The 17,988-nt window shown below is 35.5% G+C and overlaps 1 protein-coding gene across 2 annotated transcripts in view; it reads left to right on the forward strand.

Moving 5' to 3' along the window:
• GRID2 (glutamate ionotropic receptor delta type subunit 2) overlaps positions 1-17,988 on the forward strand; it is a 1,541,190-nt gene that overhangs the window by 1,136,994 nt on the left and 386,208 nt on the right. For both annotated transcript variants that reach the window (XM_028849003.2, XM_015138804.3), the window contains exon 9: positions 405-506. In XM_028849003.2, coding sequence (XP_028704836.1) covers positions 405-506 — 102 coding nt within the window. The remainder of the gene's footprint in view (positions 1-404; positions 507-17,988) is intronic.

A 17,988-nucleotide genomic window follows, 5' to 3' on the forward strand; every position in this document is an offset into this window, starting at 1 on the left:
CATATAAGATCAAATTAAAACCATTGAAACTATTAGAGAATCTAACTTACAGTAATTGGTACATTAAAATAGACATTATGTTAGAGTTATATGTGCTATTATTTTTCCAATTAGTGCATTACTGGGACTTAGTGATTGGTGTATATATAACTCCTCATTAAGTAAAATGTCCTCAATGAGCCTCTTAAAGCACGTTGGATACTGTCATGTGCCATATGATGACATTTAATGCAAGAAATGGCATTTCTAATAACTTCATTTCCTATTGAAAAAGAAAACCTGTGCAGTACTCTTTCTATTCCAATTATTCCAAGAGCTATCACATAGTTCTCCATAAGGGCTGTACAGAGGTGATGGGACTGTTCTTCAGACAGAAAAATGACCAAAGCTGTCTTATCTTTCAGCTTGGGTGCTGGAATCCTGTCACAGGTCTGAATGGGTCACTGACTGACAAGAAATTGGAGAATAACATGCGTGGTGTGGTTCTACGTGTGGTAACTGTTCTGGTGAGTATTATCTGAGCCTGGTGGTTTTGACTTTTGGAGGTTACTTTATCCTACATTTCTTTCTTTTATTAACTGATGACATAATCTTAAAAGAGCTTTTAACAATTCTAAATACACATTCTAAGATTTTTTAATGGTCGTATTTTACAGCCTTCAATTTACATGAATCAGGATCACAATTTTGCAGACTTTTAATTACAGTGCATGTGTTAGGAATTTTCTTAGACATTTTAGGCTTAATTTCGATCCTTCTACATTTTTCTACACATGATAAAGTAAAGGTATGTCTCAGGCCTTCTTTCATTGAAACTATAGTGAACATAAATAGAGAACATATCGTGAACGTTGAAACTATAAATGAACATAACCCTGACCATGCCAAACAATGGTAGATTTTGTAAAATGTACATTCTGTAATAGTGAAATATTAACAAACTAAGAATCTTTTTCTCCTGAGAACCTACTTCAAAGGGAAGCTGTTGTTTAATCAGCATCTATTGTCAACTGTATTCTAGACTCAGTGCTGATTACTGAGGACACTGATAAATAAAATAGACAGATAAATTCTGTCTTGATAGAGTTTATCATCTAGTGATTCTGTGAATGTTGAATAGGATTACGGTAGTCTCCCCTTATCTATCGGGGATACATTCCAAGACCCCCAGTGAATGCCTGAAACTGTGGATAGTTTTATGTTTTCTTCCAACATAATCACATTGTGCAGGGCTTCTAGGGTCTAGAGTGTGTATATGCTGGACAAAGGGATGATTCACATCTAGGGCATGTCAGTGGGATGGTGTGAGATTTCATCATGCTACTTAGAACAATGGCAAATTCAAAACTTACTAATTGTTTATTTCTGGAGGTTTTCATTTAATATTTTTTGGGCCATGGCTGATTGGGGGACAACTGAAACTAGTGAAAGAGAAAACATGGATAAGGAGAGTCTACTTATACCTGGGAAAGACCTGTTACAATTTCATTTACTTTTTTAAAAATCAATAAATGGTAACTGTTATCATAATTGTATACATTACTGTTTTCTCTCCTAATAGATACATACAATAAGATGTTAATAGAAATATTCTTAAACAGTAAAATATTCAAATGGGCTCTGTCTAAATAGCCATAAACCACGAAGGCATACATTCTCCTTTGCTATTCCAATGTGTTTCACCATGTGCTAGTTTATAGCCTGTGGTCAAAACATAATAGTCCATAGTTACTACTTTATTTTTCTTCAGAAAAGTCTACTTATTGTTAATTTTGAAAAAGATTTTCCTATGGGCTAAGTAAACTGAAGAACTAGTAAATAGGAAAGGAGGACTTTTTGATATGTTGATGCTAATTGAATGTTCATCAAAGTTTATAACACCAATTGCTACCCTTTATACATTGTTTATTACAAATTAAATATATACAATGTAATTTTATTGTCAAAAAAGTGGATTTGTGAATATTTTCTATGAAAGGACATTCAAGTGAGTAACCTATTCTTCTTTTTTGTGGCCCATAAATTATTCCTAGTTATTATTTTAAAAGGGCTTAATTGCTTTTGGTAAATAATTATTTCACAACTTAAATGTGAATTTGCTTCTGTATGTACCTAAGGGTGTAGATATGTATTTACATTGATGCACTAATATTTAAAAAAGACAGACATTTAAAGTACAGCAAACTATTAATAGTCTTTCCTCCAGTGATTAACATGAAAACTCCAGTGATGATTACAATGAAAGACAGTATATGTGCTTTGTTTTTCTTTGAGAAAAGAAAACAAATCTTTAAGTCCAATTAACCTCAATCAGTTTTAAGCAAATATTTATTTCGTACTTACTATATGATAGACTCTGTAATGGATATAAGATAAATAATATATAGACCTTGTCCTCAAAGTATTCATAGAATCTTGATGCACATAGAGAAAAACAGTTCAGATTTACTAAATATGTTTGACCCTTGGTGTCTGTAAGGCATTGGTTCCAGGAAGCCCCCATACCAAAATCTGTAAATGCTCAAGTTCTGATATAAAATGATATAGTATTTGCATATAACCTACGTACCTCCTCTCATATGCTTTAAAGCATTTTAGATTATTCTTAATACCCAATACAGTGTAACTGCTATGTAAGTAGTGGCTCTACTAAATTGTATATTATTTTTATTTTTGTTATTTTTATTTTTTTTTTCCTAATATTTTTGAGCCTCGGTTTGTTGAATCTATGGAGTTGAGTCTGCGGATACAGAACCTGTGGATATGGAGTGCTAACTGTATTAACTATGTGCAAGCTACTCTACTATGTCTTTTGCATGTATTGTCTTATGTTGTCCTCACAGTATTCCCAAGAAATAGGTAATATTCTGACCTCAAGAAGGAAATAGGTAATATTCTGACCTCAAGAGGAAACGGAGACATCCAGAAGTTGAAATATGTATAATGTATCATTAAGAGGGAAGGGGTTAAGGTCTAGAATCAGACTTCCTGAATTTGAATCCTAACTCTGCTACTTATTATCTGTAAAATGTTCATAAATATATGAACCAACAAGAAATTGAAGAATAACACACATGGAGTGGTTCTATGTGTGGTAACTGCTCTGGTAAGTATTACCTGAGCCTTGTGGTTTTACAGATAGGAAGTAGCAGAGTTAGGATTTGAATTCAGGAAGTCAGATTCTAGACCTTAACCCCTTCCCTCTTAATGATACATTATACTGTCTTCAGTCCTACTGTGATAAGTGTGAGAATTGAAGTGTCTATAGAATTTTGTTTGACTTGAGAGTTGAAAATGCTTAAGTCTGAGTTTTATTGGAAAGGCTTGTAGGCATAATTATGTTAAATTCATTTACAGGCTGAATAAAACAATTACTCTTTTGTTCATGAGGTAGTAGCACCTCACACAATGTTAATGCTTGCATGCCCCAGGTTCACCTTCATGACTCTTAATCTCTATTTCCTGCAAACTTAGCCCTGCACACATATTGAATATGGTTTTGTGACTGGAGATATGGAAGCAGTGTGGTTTTTTTTTTCAAGTCTTCTATGATGGACTTATCAGTTGGGTGCCAGTTGAGTAACAGGTTGTTACACTTACTACATTACTACAATATACAATCATTGTATTTAAGAATTTTGCATACTTCCTGTGTCATTCTGTAACTACTGTGAGAATGAAAACCAGTCATTGCCTTCTTATTTATTTTCTACAAGTGCCTTTTCAGGTCTAGCTCTTAGTTATACAGCCTTATAAGCTTCTTCTACTCAACACTGAGAACCACTCTCCCCTCACCCCACCCAGCAACTCCCAAGTCTTCATGCTTTACCTCACTAAACACTGAAACTAGGATTTGATCTATACTCAACTAGATATTGTCACCTAAACACAACCTTCCACCCTCTTATATTCCAAGTATTTACGTCCAACACTTTCCAGAAGAGAAGAGGGTAAGGACCACTGTGTACAGACCCTGGAAGAAGGTATTTCCTCCTTTCTTCTATTGAAACTGAAATCTAGTCTCAGCTCTACCCACTCCCTCTTTTCTTAAGAAATTTTATATTATCAGTTACACCAGGTTAATAAAATTGATTTTCCTTACCAAAGTTTTGAAATTCCCATTCTTATGACTGTTGCTGCTTTATTGACTTGAAGGAAATAACCTCATATTTATTTTAAACTACACAATTTGGCACTCTACTGATTGTGATCCCATGGGCAAATAAGTGGTGCTCTCAAATGGTTCATTGAAGGTATTAATGAAATAGAGGTATTATTGATGAAGTTGTAAATAGTGTTAAAGGAATCAACAAGGAGTGCTGAATCACCAGGACCTAGATGCACAGAAAGCCTTGGCTTGCATGAAGACTGATAAGGCATGGGGAGGAAGCAGTATTATCAGACAAAGCAAGAGATAGAGCCAGGTAGAGAGATCCCCATTCACAGTAGCAGTGAGCTACAGTGCAGAAAAGGAAAGAGAATCACTGCCAATACCAAAATCAGGCTATGAGAAACTGGGAAGAAGGGATACCCTGATCTCACTCCTCTTGTCTATCTCTTTTCATGGTCTCCAACTGCAAATCCCACCAGAAGTCAGAGGTCATGGGAGCCTAAGTAAGGAAGAAAATGAAAGTTAGTCTTTCAGGACACAGAGCAAGGCAGTGAAGCCCCCAGTGAATCCAGAAGAAAAACAGGGAAAAACCAGCATCATCTACCATTTGGTAGGACCTATTATAAGAAAGTTATATATATTAACTTATTTAATTCTTATAAAACTTAATATGAGAGGTACTAATTACATTATAAGGGTGAAAATAGGGTACATAAGAGTTAACTAAATTTTCATCTCCATAAGCTAGCAGAATCCAGACATAAATTTCAAGTTCAGAGATGCTGGTTCCACAAGCCATGTCCTCAGCCACTCTGATATTCTGCCTTCTGAATCAGAACGGACTCATGTTAGGTATAAATGAAATTTGGTATAATTATTGAGATGTGAGGATTGCATATGTTGGATTGATAACTTAGGAGAATTTTCCTAAATTGCTTCATATATAGATTTCTTTCTATTCAACTATCACCAAAGCCACCGAAATATGTCTTAGAAATGGAGGAAAAAAAAGAGTGAGAATAAAAGCAGGCTCTACTGCTTGGTGTCTCTGCTAATCTCTTTGTTTCCATAATATGTCCACTGATCTTTACTTCTTACCAAGTGGTCCAAGTGTATTACTACAAAGCAATTATGAAGATTTTCCCCCTTTTAACTTCTTGAGTTGTACAATGTAGAGACCGCTAAATGACCAATTAAGTCATTCAATTATTTTCATGGTAATTCACAAAAACACTATTGGAAACATCACTGAGTTATAAATATAATCATAATATTTATGATAATAAAATGGAAAGGAATTAGTTATAAATGAAAAGCAAGGCCTGAGGAGCTATGCTGCAACAAGTATAAGATATTTGAGAACCATAAATTGGCATTTGGGAGTAGCTCACTGATTAGTAATTCTTATTTACCTGCTTTGATTGGCCTTAAAACAGACATGTGACATCCCTAATGAACATACATTCACTCATGAATTCACATAAGCAGTCAAAGATCCTGACTTTAGAGAGATGTTTGTTGTTTGCTTTTATTGAGACAGGGTCTCACTCCATCACCCAGGCTGGTGTACAGTGGCATGATCATGGCTCACTGAAGCTTCAAACTCCTGGGCTCAATAAATCCTCCCACCTCAGCCTCCTGAGTAGCTGGGACTACAGGTGCATGCCACCATGCCTGGCTAATTTATTTTTTGCACAGACAGGGGCTCGCTGTGTTGCCCAAGCTGGTCTTGAACTCCTGGTCTCAAGTAATCCTCCCAAAGTGTCGGGATTACAGGTACGAACCACCGCACCCATCCAGGGAGTTTGATTCTTGCAAGATATCTTCTAAAGCTCTCAAAATAGTCTTGAAAAACTGCAGTGCAGTTTTTCTCCATTAAATACACAATATAGCATTCATTTGCCTAGAATTACCGTTAAAATAATTCAATATATAAATTGAATTCATGCATAAATATATGACTGGAAGTCTATGGTAAAGACTGTGATAGTGATTTTTCTGTATTTTATAAATTAAAAAAACATAGTTTTTCATAATTTAATATCTCTAAAATTAGGATGCATCCTTCAACTTCTATTTGCAATTATAATTAGCATCATGTTTGTCTTTATTAGTGATGTGTAAAATAGTTGCACATCTTACAATAGGAAACATTTTAGATTTAATAATGTATGGTATTTTTACAAATTAAGTTAATGGATATTCCTGGAAATTCAAAATCACTGGGCAAAAAGCCACACAAAGAGAATAACTATTTTAAAGAATAACTCCAAAAGATAAGACAGCAGGAAATATACCAACTAGAAAACATAGGACAGTAATAGCAATGAGAAAAATTACTGTCTAAATTACAACTGTTGCCTCAATCATAGAAGTATATACACAGAGATAGGAAACACACAGAGAAAGCTTATCTTAAACCATTGCCACAAAGCAATCTCCAAAATATGTATTGAGAGAATGGTAGGTTTTTCTAAGCAACTCACCTAAGGAAGGATTGTTTGCCTGGCTTCAGCAGACAGCTGCCTACTGAGTTATCATTTTGAGTAATTTCTTTCTCCTAAAAAATATCCATATTAGTCTCACCTTTTGGGATTGCTTTTTTTTTTTTTTTTTTGTTTGAGGGACATTGTGACTGATATATAGGCACCAGAGTCTTCATTTGTACAAATACAAAAAACCCCACAAAACTATGAAGATTAGATTTAGTTATTTATATACATCAGTGTGAAGTGAAGCAATGTACTTAATTTCTTCTTAATATACCTTTAACAAAAGAATAAATAATATGTAATTCATTTTTCATTCAAAGTACTTCAAACAATTTTGTTGCCTTTATTTCATCAAGTCTCCTCTATTTAACACACCTATACTAAGAAGCTTTGGCATACACTGCAAAAAGCACCGAACTTGCGGTCAAAAGGTATGACTTTTAGTATTGTACCAGTTTTTCTGCTTAATTGATCTTTGAATTAATGGAAACCAAGAAGCTATTCTGAACTTCAATTTTTCTATCTGTAAAAGAGGAATAATAAAACCAATCACAAAGGGTTACTACTATATTAACTGGATGAAACTATGTGAAGGCAGGTAGCAAAATGAACAGTGCTTCTACATACATTATCTCTGCAGTTAAACTATGATGGGTAAACTCAGTAAAGAAAAAAAAGCACAGGTGATCGTAAAAGTCTAATTATTCATTGTCATCAAGCTTCAGATTTTTGTGGGATATTGTCTGGAGGATTCTAAGGCAGACAAACAAATATAAACTGCAGAATAATGAGTTTTAGGCCCGGTCACTGTTACTTCAATTTGAAAACCTGCTAACGAGGACCAGAGGAACTCTTCTGCCAGTGAAACTGGGACTTCCTAGAGGAAAAACGCACAAAAACCCCTAGCACCAAAAACAAAAGCACCCTGAATTATGATTTTCAAAAATATTTAAAAGTTTATATATTAATTATATTGTCTCATACAAATTGTGTTTGATCCCAGGCTAGCTTTAAATACATTCTATATTTTAATATATAACTAAACAAATGCCTCCACTGATAGTTCTGGAATGTCATTGTCCTTAATATTTTTGCTAAGGATATTGTCTAAGCGGTTGCTACTTAGAGACTTTCAGAATTTTCATCGCTCCCTCAAAGTTCAAGCTTTTCTGAGGTCTCAGCATTTGAGCCTCTTGAACCTGGAGGCAAGGTTAGGGGTTGGGTAAGTAAACTTGACAAGAGACTCCACTGTGCAAGCCCTCACAGCAAGGAGCTGGAAAGGGAGCTGACAGCAAGCTCTGGCGGCTCCCACAGCAATGTCTTAAGAGGGCTCCTTTGGAGGAGTTAATAAATGATAAAGTTTGTTTCAGGGCTCCAGGCAAGAATGACAACTCTGGCTGAGGAAATTTCCAGGGGATGATATCTAAAATAAACTTAAAGTCACAATAAAATATGATAAGTGCCATGCAATAATCCCACAATGGAAGTACACAGGATAGCATTGTGGTTAAGAACACAGTTCCTGGAGCAGTTTCACTTCTGGGGTGGCAAATGAGGAGTTCTGTGGACCCACTCCCCAGCAAAATAAGCAGAATGTCAAAAATGAAAAAAGAAATAAACAAAAAACAACACTAACAAAAAAGTTTACATTCTCTGGAAAAATTGCAAATCATATATCTCATAAATGATATTTAGCATATACAAAAATATTATAACTCAATTTGAAGAAGAAATATAAGCAAAATTAAAATGAGCAAAGATCTGAACAGTTCTGCAATGAAGATATATTTATATAAACAGTCAGTAAGCAAATGAAGAGATGCTCAGCATAGTTTTCCATCAAGGAGATGCAAATCAAAACCACAATGAGCTATGACTGCAAGCCCACCAGGATGGCTATATTGAAAACGACAGATATTAACAAGTGTTGGCAAGGATGTGGAAAGATCAGAATACTGATACATTGCTGGTAGGAATGTAAAATGGTACAACTGCTTCAGAAAACAGTCCGGCAGTTCCTCAAATGGTTAAAAATAGAGTCACTACATGATGTACCAATTCCACTGTATATATAATCACAAGAGAAATGAAAAGATATGTCCATATGGAAACTTGTACTCAAATGTTCATAGCAACATGGTTGATTGCAGCCAAAAACAGAATCAACTGGTGCATGGATATGTAAAATGTAGTATACCATAAAATGGAATACTATTTGGCAATAGAATGAAATTATACATTGATAACAGTGTACAACATGGATGAACCTTGAATGCATGCTAAGGGAAAGAAGTCAGTCACAGAGGATCATGTATGATATGAATTCATTTCTATGAAAAGTTCAGAATAGACAAGTCTATAAGAACTTATGGGGGCAGAAACTAACTAATGAGTGATTGCCTAGGGCTGGGAAAGGTTTGGAGATTGGGATATGACAGCTAACAAGAGCAGCATTTTTGAGTGGGAGCTGATAACAAAGTTATAAAACTGACTGCAATGATGATTGCACATATTTGTGAATATACTAAAGCTATTGGATTGTGCACTTTGGATGGCTGAATTGTATATTATATGAATTACATCTGAATAGGGCGACTCTTTAAGAAAGAAAGAGTCTGGTTCCCTAGACTGCCTATGTTTAAATCCCCACCTCTCCTACCTGTGAATGCAGGCCAAGTATTTAAACTCTATGATTCTGTTTCTTCATCTGTACAATGGAGAAAATATAAATTACCTACCTCATAAAGCTCACAAATATAAAAATTCAAATAACTAGTACCTGGAAAGAACAAAGACCTTCTAACAGAACTTGGCAAATAAAAAGTGTGATATGTGTCCATTCTTCTTATGCACAGACTGTTAAGGGAGAGCATGAAAGAAGTATCTAAGTTATGGGTAAGGCAGTGAGCAAGGCTTAAAGGATGATACTTAAATTCATCTTGAAAGATGAGCAGGGATTATCAAAGCACAGATAAGAGGGAAGGGATGTCCAGCATTAGAAAGAGTATATGCAAAAGTATGTAGGTATGATATTCTATCAAGAATTTAAAGTATCCTAAAAGTAAATTCAAATATTATCTGAAGTATGTGAAATTGAAATACAGAAAATTCCAGCAGCCTATGTGTAATGTATTTTCTTTTTTAAGAGTTCCTTTAAAGACAATTCAGTAAGAAATTTCTCTGTGACTATGAAGGTAACATTGTATGATATAAATAATATTCATCAAGTTAAAAATAACATTGTTACAACTCTGATCCAGTGTAAAGTTTAGGTAAAAGAGTACTCATTTTTATTATTGAAACAGTATAATCAGTAGACATAGCTCTGTGTTGTATACATATTTTGTTTTGTCTCTTCTGATTGTACTCATGTGAATGTGGGAAAATATGATTTTTATAAACTGACACTTAAAGAAAAATGGCCTAGGCAAACGATGTAATTTAGAGCAACCCTAGCATATGTGTTCACATCAGTGCTGACTGAATAAAATCATCATAAGAATTGATGCATGACAATGGCTTGACAATTTCTTATTCTTTTGCATCACACCAATTCTTGAAATGATAGCTGTCACATAGACGTGTGTGAGTATCACTATTGCATATGCGGTAGCCATGCATGACCCTGCTTTTCTCCTCTTGGAAGCTGGAACCTGAATTCTTAGACTAAAAAATGAGTAAATATTTCAGACATGTGTTATCTAATTTACTTCTAGAGACAGATCCACTACTTGTCTCTAGAAGTTTAGAGAGAGATTGACAGAGTAATTTGCAAATTCAAAGAAACAAAAACAGTAGGTAGATTGACTTCCATAATCAAATCAATATTTGTTTAGAACATTTCACAATATTATAACTGAAGTTATGTGAACTATGTTATATACTTTCAGAAGTACCACTCCATCTGAATGAAAACATAATGTTAAGGTGTCCTTGAAGCTTTAAGTCATCTTTTGACAATGCAGTAGTTTCAACATAGTCACAACAAGACAAAACCAGTTCTACATAAAATTCCTTAGAAATAAACAGGAATATAAATGTAAAAACGTGAGAGATGCTACTGAAATAGATTTTACATTTCAGAGTTTCAAAGGAACACATTAGTAACTTAAAGCTTACAGATAGCATTACCAGCTAGCTTATTAATAAATCTCATGGTTAGTATTTTCTCTAGTCTTTACTGAACCTTTAAGATTATTAAATTTTTTTGCATTTTGTTGATATGGCGAGGATAGAGTTATTAAATAACTTCTTCAAGTTACAAATATGCTAAAAATAAGCATTGAATCCTTATCTAATGTACTCCCAGCCATAATGGTTCTAACAAGGACTGGACTAATTTCCTGCCACAAAGAACTATAAAACTGAGCCAAGTATGGAAAAACCTTTTCAGACATTGGTCAATTGGCAGAAATAGACTTTGATACCTAAAAGGTTGGAAACAACTAAATGATCCCAACAATTATCCCAGCTTCCTGGCTGCTGGCAATTTCCATACTGGAGACATGAAGATATGGATCCAAAACAGAACTTGTCAGCCTCACTTAGTTTACGAAGTAGAGATCAGAGGGTGAGAAAGCTGATATGGTTGGCACATATTATCTCATTTTTGAGATATGTTGTAAATGAGAGGAAGCTGTGCAGGAAAATATTTGCAGAAATGTGAATCTTGCCTGAGTACTAGACCATCAATGCTAGAGAGAAATTCTACAAGCGTGGACAAAGAATGACAGAAATCAGAGCAATCACCAGAGCTCACACATGATGTAGAGACTTTTGAGAAAGGTTTCATTTGGGGAGATCGTGCTGTACCAAGAATTCAAAAGAAAACGCGGAAAGTATGTATTTATCTTTGAGTTGTATAGTAATGGATAGAAATTTAGGTGAATATCTAAATATCTATATAGATATAAATGAGAATATTCCCACACACCTTGCTATTTCAGTATTTTGCATGTTTCCCTGACCTCCCAAAATGTCCAGCTTTTTATTACGAAGATGCACGCTCATCTCCCCCTTCTGAGCTCCAAGAGCATGTTGATATTCTTGTTGTTTCATAGCTGACATAAATTAGCATTGGGTAAACAGATGAAAAAACCTCACAGAAAGTTTTTCTTGTTTACATTTTGGAAATCTTCCTGCTGAGTAGAGAAAAGCAACCTTAAAGTTGCAATGTCATGATGGATTTCAGTTCACAAAAGAAAATAAATTTTGACAAATCACATATGCTTTTCCAGTCAGTCCCAAAATGCTGCAGTCTTCGATGGCAGCCTTACCAAAGAGAAAAGTAAGTCCCTAACTGGAACTTGGATTCTTTCAAAGGCACAGTAAGAGGTTTTGGCCCATAGAGAAGCATTGATCAAATCACTATCCACTGCATTACATGGTAGTCTAGGGGAGTCTGAAATGAGAAGAGATGTGTCCAAAAAGCATCCAAATTTGGTTCTTGTTTACTCATCTGTCAGCTTCTGGAATAGTGAACATACTATTAAAATTCAGCTCCTTCTGGGAGGTGGGAAGATAATCAAGGGGAGACCCATCATACTGTATGGAGGTCCCAGAAATGGAAAAGTTGATCAATGGAAGGAAGGTAATTGTGTACTTTTTGGTAATATATTCCTTGGGATTTTTAGTGATCAGTCAAAATACAGAGGTTTTGGTTTTAAGGTGTTATTTTCACTGCATCTCCAGGTAAACTTCCAAGTATTATGTTAACCTGGCTAAAACCCAAAAAGTCCATAATGCTTGAAACTGAATTTGTGATTCTTGAATGTTGAAAATTGTTCAGCAAGAAGTTTCAGGTTCTCTAGGTGATGGAAGTTAGCATGAGCAAATGAACTTTACAATTTTTCAGAATTTTTTTTTTCGTGTTTGGAAGATCTCTTCCTTCCTCCTCCTCTTCTTCCTGCTCCTTCTCCTCCTTCTCCTCTTCCTCCTCCATCTTCTCCTCCTCCTCCTTCTCCTTCTTCTTCTTCATTTTTATTTGTAACCATCGCTAGTGGTATGATTTTTGAATTGGGAAAACAAAATATTCAGACTAAATATTTTCCCAGTGATTCTTATGTAGAGTAATGTACTTTGCAATCCAATTAAAAATAACAAGCTACTATGGTGTTCTGAGCCAAATGTAATCTCCAAGACCATGGTCAGTAAAGCACTCAAGAAAATGCAGTATTGAGGCCCAGTAGTCTGAAGTCTACTGGGGAATAAAGAAGCAGCTGATTAGCATTTGAAAGCAAGGTCTTTCACTTTTTTAAAAGTGAAGGACAATTTTTTAGAAGATCACTCATCAAAAACAAAGGGTTTGAAAATTATCCTTCCTTTGTTTTATGAATACTTGCATAATTTTAAGAATGATCTTTGGTTATCAGTCTCAGGAATTAAGATGCATTTTGATACATGTGATATTACATTTGGTGACACTCCTGGAACACATGCTGAGAAACACAATAATAAATAGGAGCAATGCTCTTTTTTTTTTTTTAATCACTCGCAAGTGACATTTGTTTCATCTAGGCAGGAAAGCAGAATCTTATAGGCAGGGTCAGTGTAAGGGCTGATTTTAGGTCAAGCTTTTCAATTTATTATGCAATAAAATATAGCAATAGAAATATGCATATTTATGTTTTCCAGTAAAATATAGGAATCTCCCTTTAATTTCTGTATATATGTGCTAATAATTAATTCAGTAATACAGTCTGGTTCCACAGTCCTTCTGATAAGAGCTGGCACAGAGGTCATTTTTATGTGCCTTATTATTAATCTTAATAATATATAGTAATATTCCTTTATATACTTATTGTGAAACACAGAAACTTAAAGCCTTTGTAGCTTTAAGTTCAGATGTCTTCACATTCTTTTGTAAATCCCTGCAGATTTGTTTCTTGCTTTTCAATATGAGCACCTTTCTGCTTTCTACTCTTATGTCTCTGCCCTCTATGCAGGAGATCTTTTCTTTCAAGTTTCCCACTGCGCTTCGTAATAAAATCAAAAGAAAAGGGTACATCCCTCAGAAAGCATTCATCTCACTAGAAATAGAAAACCTGTCACCTTATTCTTAAAACCTTAGATCAGCCAGGCCAGTGACTGAAATAGTCAGGGTAGTGTCTACAAAGAGTATAGAGTAGGGGTAGCAAAATAATTACGTATCTTGTTCTCTCCACATCTTTTAGGGAGGAGACTCTTTGCTTGGGAAAATGACTTAATACCATTGGGAGGAAAACATTTCCTCTACTCACTTAGGTTCCTACATTTAGGGGCCTGTGAATTAACTGATAATAGACAGATTAATAGGTGAAAAGAAAAGGTTAATCTACACATGCATGTGAAGTCACTCAATAATGAGCAGTTTCCTGAATACCCAGAGGTAAAGATTAGTATAGCAACTTAGAAAGGGGAAGGGAAGTGTGGCTAGAGTGTCAATGTGTAGTTGATCTCCTTCCTGGAATGAGCAGAAAGCTCTTGGAGGAGAGTTAATAGCAGCTGTATTTGGGGTCGTGTCAGCTTTAGTTAGGTAAGGGAAAGTCAGATCAGATTTCAAATATTTTCACTTTAATCTTTATGCTAAAACTGTGATTCCTTCAATATGCTGATGAAAGTTGAAATGTGGCTAGGAAAAAAAGAGAAAGTATAATTAGATTTATTATAGATATAAAACATTTTTTAGGTATAGTAGAAAGAGGGAAGGAGAAAGAAACACACACACACACATTGAGAGAGAGATTTTGACACGACCATGTCAAAGACTGAGTAGCCCAAGTTTTTTATCAACCACGCAGTTTCTGCACCTTGCTCTATACACACAAGCGTACCCATATACTGATGGAGGCAGTCTCAATTAATGGTCCAGAATATGAACTTCAGCACCAGATGGCATTGGATTCAAATTTCAGTCCTTCTTACTAGCTTTGTAATCTCAAACTTTTTTCCTCTTGGAAGCTGGAAACTGCATTGTTTTTAGACTAAACAATGAGTAAATATTTCAAAGATGTGTTACATAGTTTACTTCTGAAAATAGATTTATTACTTGTCTCTGGAAGTTTAGAGAGAGGTTGACAGAGTCATTTGCAAATTCAAAGATATAAAAAACAGGTAGATTGACTTCCATAATCAAATCAATACTTATTTAGAAAATTTCACAATATTCTAACTCAAGTTATGTGAACTATATTATATACTTTCACATTATTTATCTACTCTACCCTCAAGTTTCAGTTCTCTCCTTTGCAAATGACAATAACAATACCAAAAAAAAAAAAAGAAGAAAGAAAGAAAAACTAAATGAGGTAATGAATGTAAAGTGATAAGGATGATGACAGGCATAAAGTAAGTTTTTTGTTATTTTTATTTGCTTTTTCATCTAACCTGAAAATATGTTCAAGGTAAAAAACAATCTTTGGCTCTAAATCTCCTTTATTCTACCAATTCTTTTCGCATGTTAGTGTCTCAGACTCTTCAATTGTCTTCACTTTGTCATTTATTTTTATCCTCAAATCACTGATATTTGGCTTCTATTTTCTCTTCTTCAAACAAATTGCTTTTCAAAATATCTTCATGATCTTCTACATGACAAATGAAATGCATGCTTTCAGGCCTTACCTTCCTGAACCTCCCACCTCCATTGGAATCCACTGGCAATTTACTCCTAGAAGCCCTGTCCTCTCTTGCATCTTCCAACATCTTCTGATTCTGACCTCTCTATTCCTTTGTTTGTTTGTTTGTTTGAGACAGAGTTTCACTCTTGTTGCCCCGACTGGAGAGCAATGGTGTGATCTTGGCTCACTGCAACCTCCATCTCCTGGGTTCAAGTGATTCTCCTGCCTGAGCCTCCCGAGTAGCTGGGATTACAGGCATGCACCACCATGCCCGGCTAATTTTGTATTTTTAGTAGAGACAGGGTTTTGCCATGTTTGTCAGGCTGATCTCGAACTCCTGACTTCGGGTGGTCCGCCCACCTTGGCCTCCCAAAGTGCTGGGATAACAGGCGTGAGCCACCGTGCCCGGCCTCTCTATTCCTTCTACCTCCTTCATTGGATTCTCTTCTTCCAGAGTTTCATCCCTGGCCTTCACTATACTTTATTGAATGACTTCATTTACTTTCTTGAAAGTTATAAACAGATTTTTATTTCCAAACCTAGCCTCTCTCTCCTGCTTCAGACTCATTATCCACAAGTACAATTGAAAAAAGTATTCTATATTTAATGACAAAAAACAGAAAATATGGAAAACAAAAATTAACAGCAAAATCATAAACAATTCTTCCATCAAAAAGTTACTTGCTAATATTTTAGTGTCTACCACTAGCTAAACTTAACTAGGTTCCCTTACCTATAAAATTTGAGGTACTTGAGGTCCCAAACTCATAAAACATTGAGCATGAACACACACAAAAAATGTTTAAGTACCCAGCACATACTAAGTTCCATATGAATATTTGCTGCTATTATTTTTTCAATTTTAAACATGTACACACTGTGGATAGCTTTGTATATTTTCTTCCCATTTAGCATTATGCAAATGAGTATTTTTTCATTGGTTTTTTTGTTTTTTTTTTTAATTATTATACTTTAAGTTCTAGGGTACATGTGCATAATGTGCAGGTCTGTTACATACGTATACTTGTGCCATGTTGCTGTGCTGCACCCATCAACTCGTCAGCACCCTTCAACTCGTCATTTACATCAGGTATAACTCCCAATGCAATCCCTCCCTCCTCCCCCCTCCCCATGATAGGCCCCGGTGTGTGATGTTCCCCTTCCGAGTCCAAGTGATCTCATTGTTAAGTTCCCACCTATGAGTGAGAACATGCGGTGTTTGGTTTTCTGTTCTTGTAATAGTTTTCTAAGAATGATGGTTTCCAGCTGCATCCGTGTCCCTACAAAGGACACAAACTCATCCTTTTTTATGGCGGCATAGTATTCCATGGTGTATATGTGCCACCTTTTCTTAATCCAGTCCGTCACTGATGGACATTTGGGTTGATTCCAAGTCTTTGCTATTGTGAATAGTGCCGCAATAAACATACGTGTGCATGTGTCTTTATAGCAGCATAATTTATAATCCTTTGGGTATATACCCAGTAATGGGATGGCTGGGTCATATGGTACATCTAGTTCTAGATCCTTGAGGAATCACCATACTGTTTTCCATAATGGTTGAACTAGTTTACAATCCCACCAACAGTGTAAAAGTGTTCCTCTTTCTCCACATCCTCTCCAGCACCTGTTGTTTCCTGACTTTTTAATGATTGCCATTCTAACTGGTGTGAGATGGTATCTCATTGTGGTTTTGATTTGCATTTCTCTGATGGCCAGTGATGATGAGCATTTTTTCATGTGTCTGTTGGCTGTATGAATGTCTTCTTTTGAGAAATGTCTGTTCATATCCTTTGCCCACTTTTTGATGGGGTTGTTTGTTTTTTTCTTGTAAATTTGTTTGAGTTCTTTGTAGGTTCTGGATATTAGCCCTTTGTCAGATGAGTAGATTGCAAAAATGTTCTCCCATTCTGTAGGTTGCCTGTTCACTCTGATGGTAGTTTCATTTGCAGTGCAGAAGCTCTTTAGTTTAATGAGATCCGATTTGTCAATTTTGGCTTTTGCTGCCGTTGCTTTTGGTGTTTTAGACATGAAGTCTTTGCCCATGCCTATGTCCTGAATGGTACTACCTAGGATTTCCTCTAGGGTTTTTATGGTATTAGGTCTAACATTTAAGTCTCTAATCCATCTTGAATTAATTTTCGTATAAGGAGTAAGGAAAGGATCCAGCTTCAGCTTTCTACTTATGGCTAGCCAATTTTCACAGCACCATTTATTAAATAGGGAATCCTTTCCCCATTTCTTGTTTCTCTCATGTTTGTCAAAGATCAGATGGCTGTAGATGTGTGGTATTATTTCTGAGGACTCTGTTCTGTTCATTGGTCTATATCTCTGTTTTGGTACCAGTACCATGCTGTTTTGGTTACTGTAGCCTTGTAGTATAGTTTGAAGTCAGGTAGCGTGATGCCTCCAGCTTTGTTCTTTTGACTTAGGATTGTCTTGGAGATGCGGGCTCTTTTTTGGTTCCATATGAACTTTAAAGCAGTTTTTTCCAATTCTGTGAAGAAATTCGTTGGTAGCTTGATGGGGATGGCATTGAATCTATAAATAACCTTGGGCAGTATGGCCATTTTCACAATATTGATTCTTCCTATCCATGAGCATGGTATGTTCTTCCATTTGTTTGTGTCCTCTTTGATTTCACTGAGCAGTGGTTTGTAGTTCTCCTTGAAGAGGTCCTTTACATCCCTTGTAAGTTGGATTCCTAGGTATTTTATTCTCTTTGAAGCAATTGTAAACAGAAGTTCATTCCTGATTTGGCTCTCTGTTTGTCTGTTACTGGTGTATAAGA

The sequence above is a fragment of the Macaca mulatta genome, chromosome 5, assembly GCF_049350105.2.
Source record: "Macaca mulatta isolate MMU2019108-1 chromosome 5, T2T-MMU8v2.0, whole genome shotgun sequence".
Classification (NCBI taxonomy): domain Eukaryota; kingdom Metazoa; phylum Chordata; class Mammalia; order Primates; family Cercopithecidae; genus Macaca; species Macaca mulatta.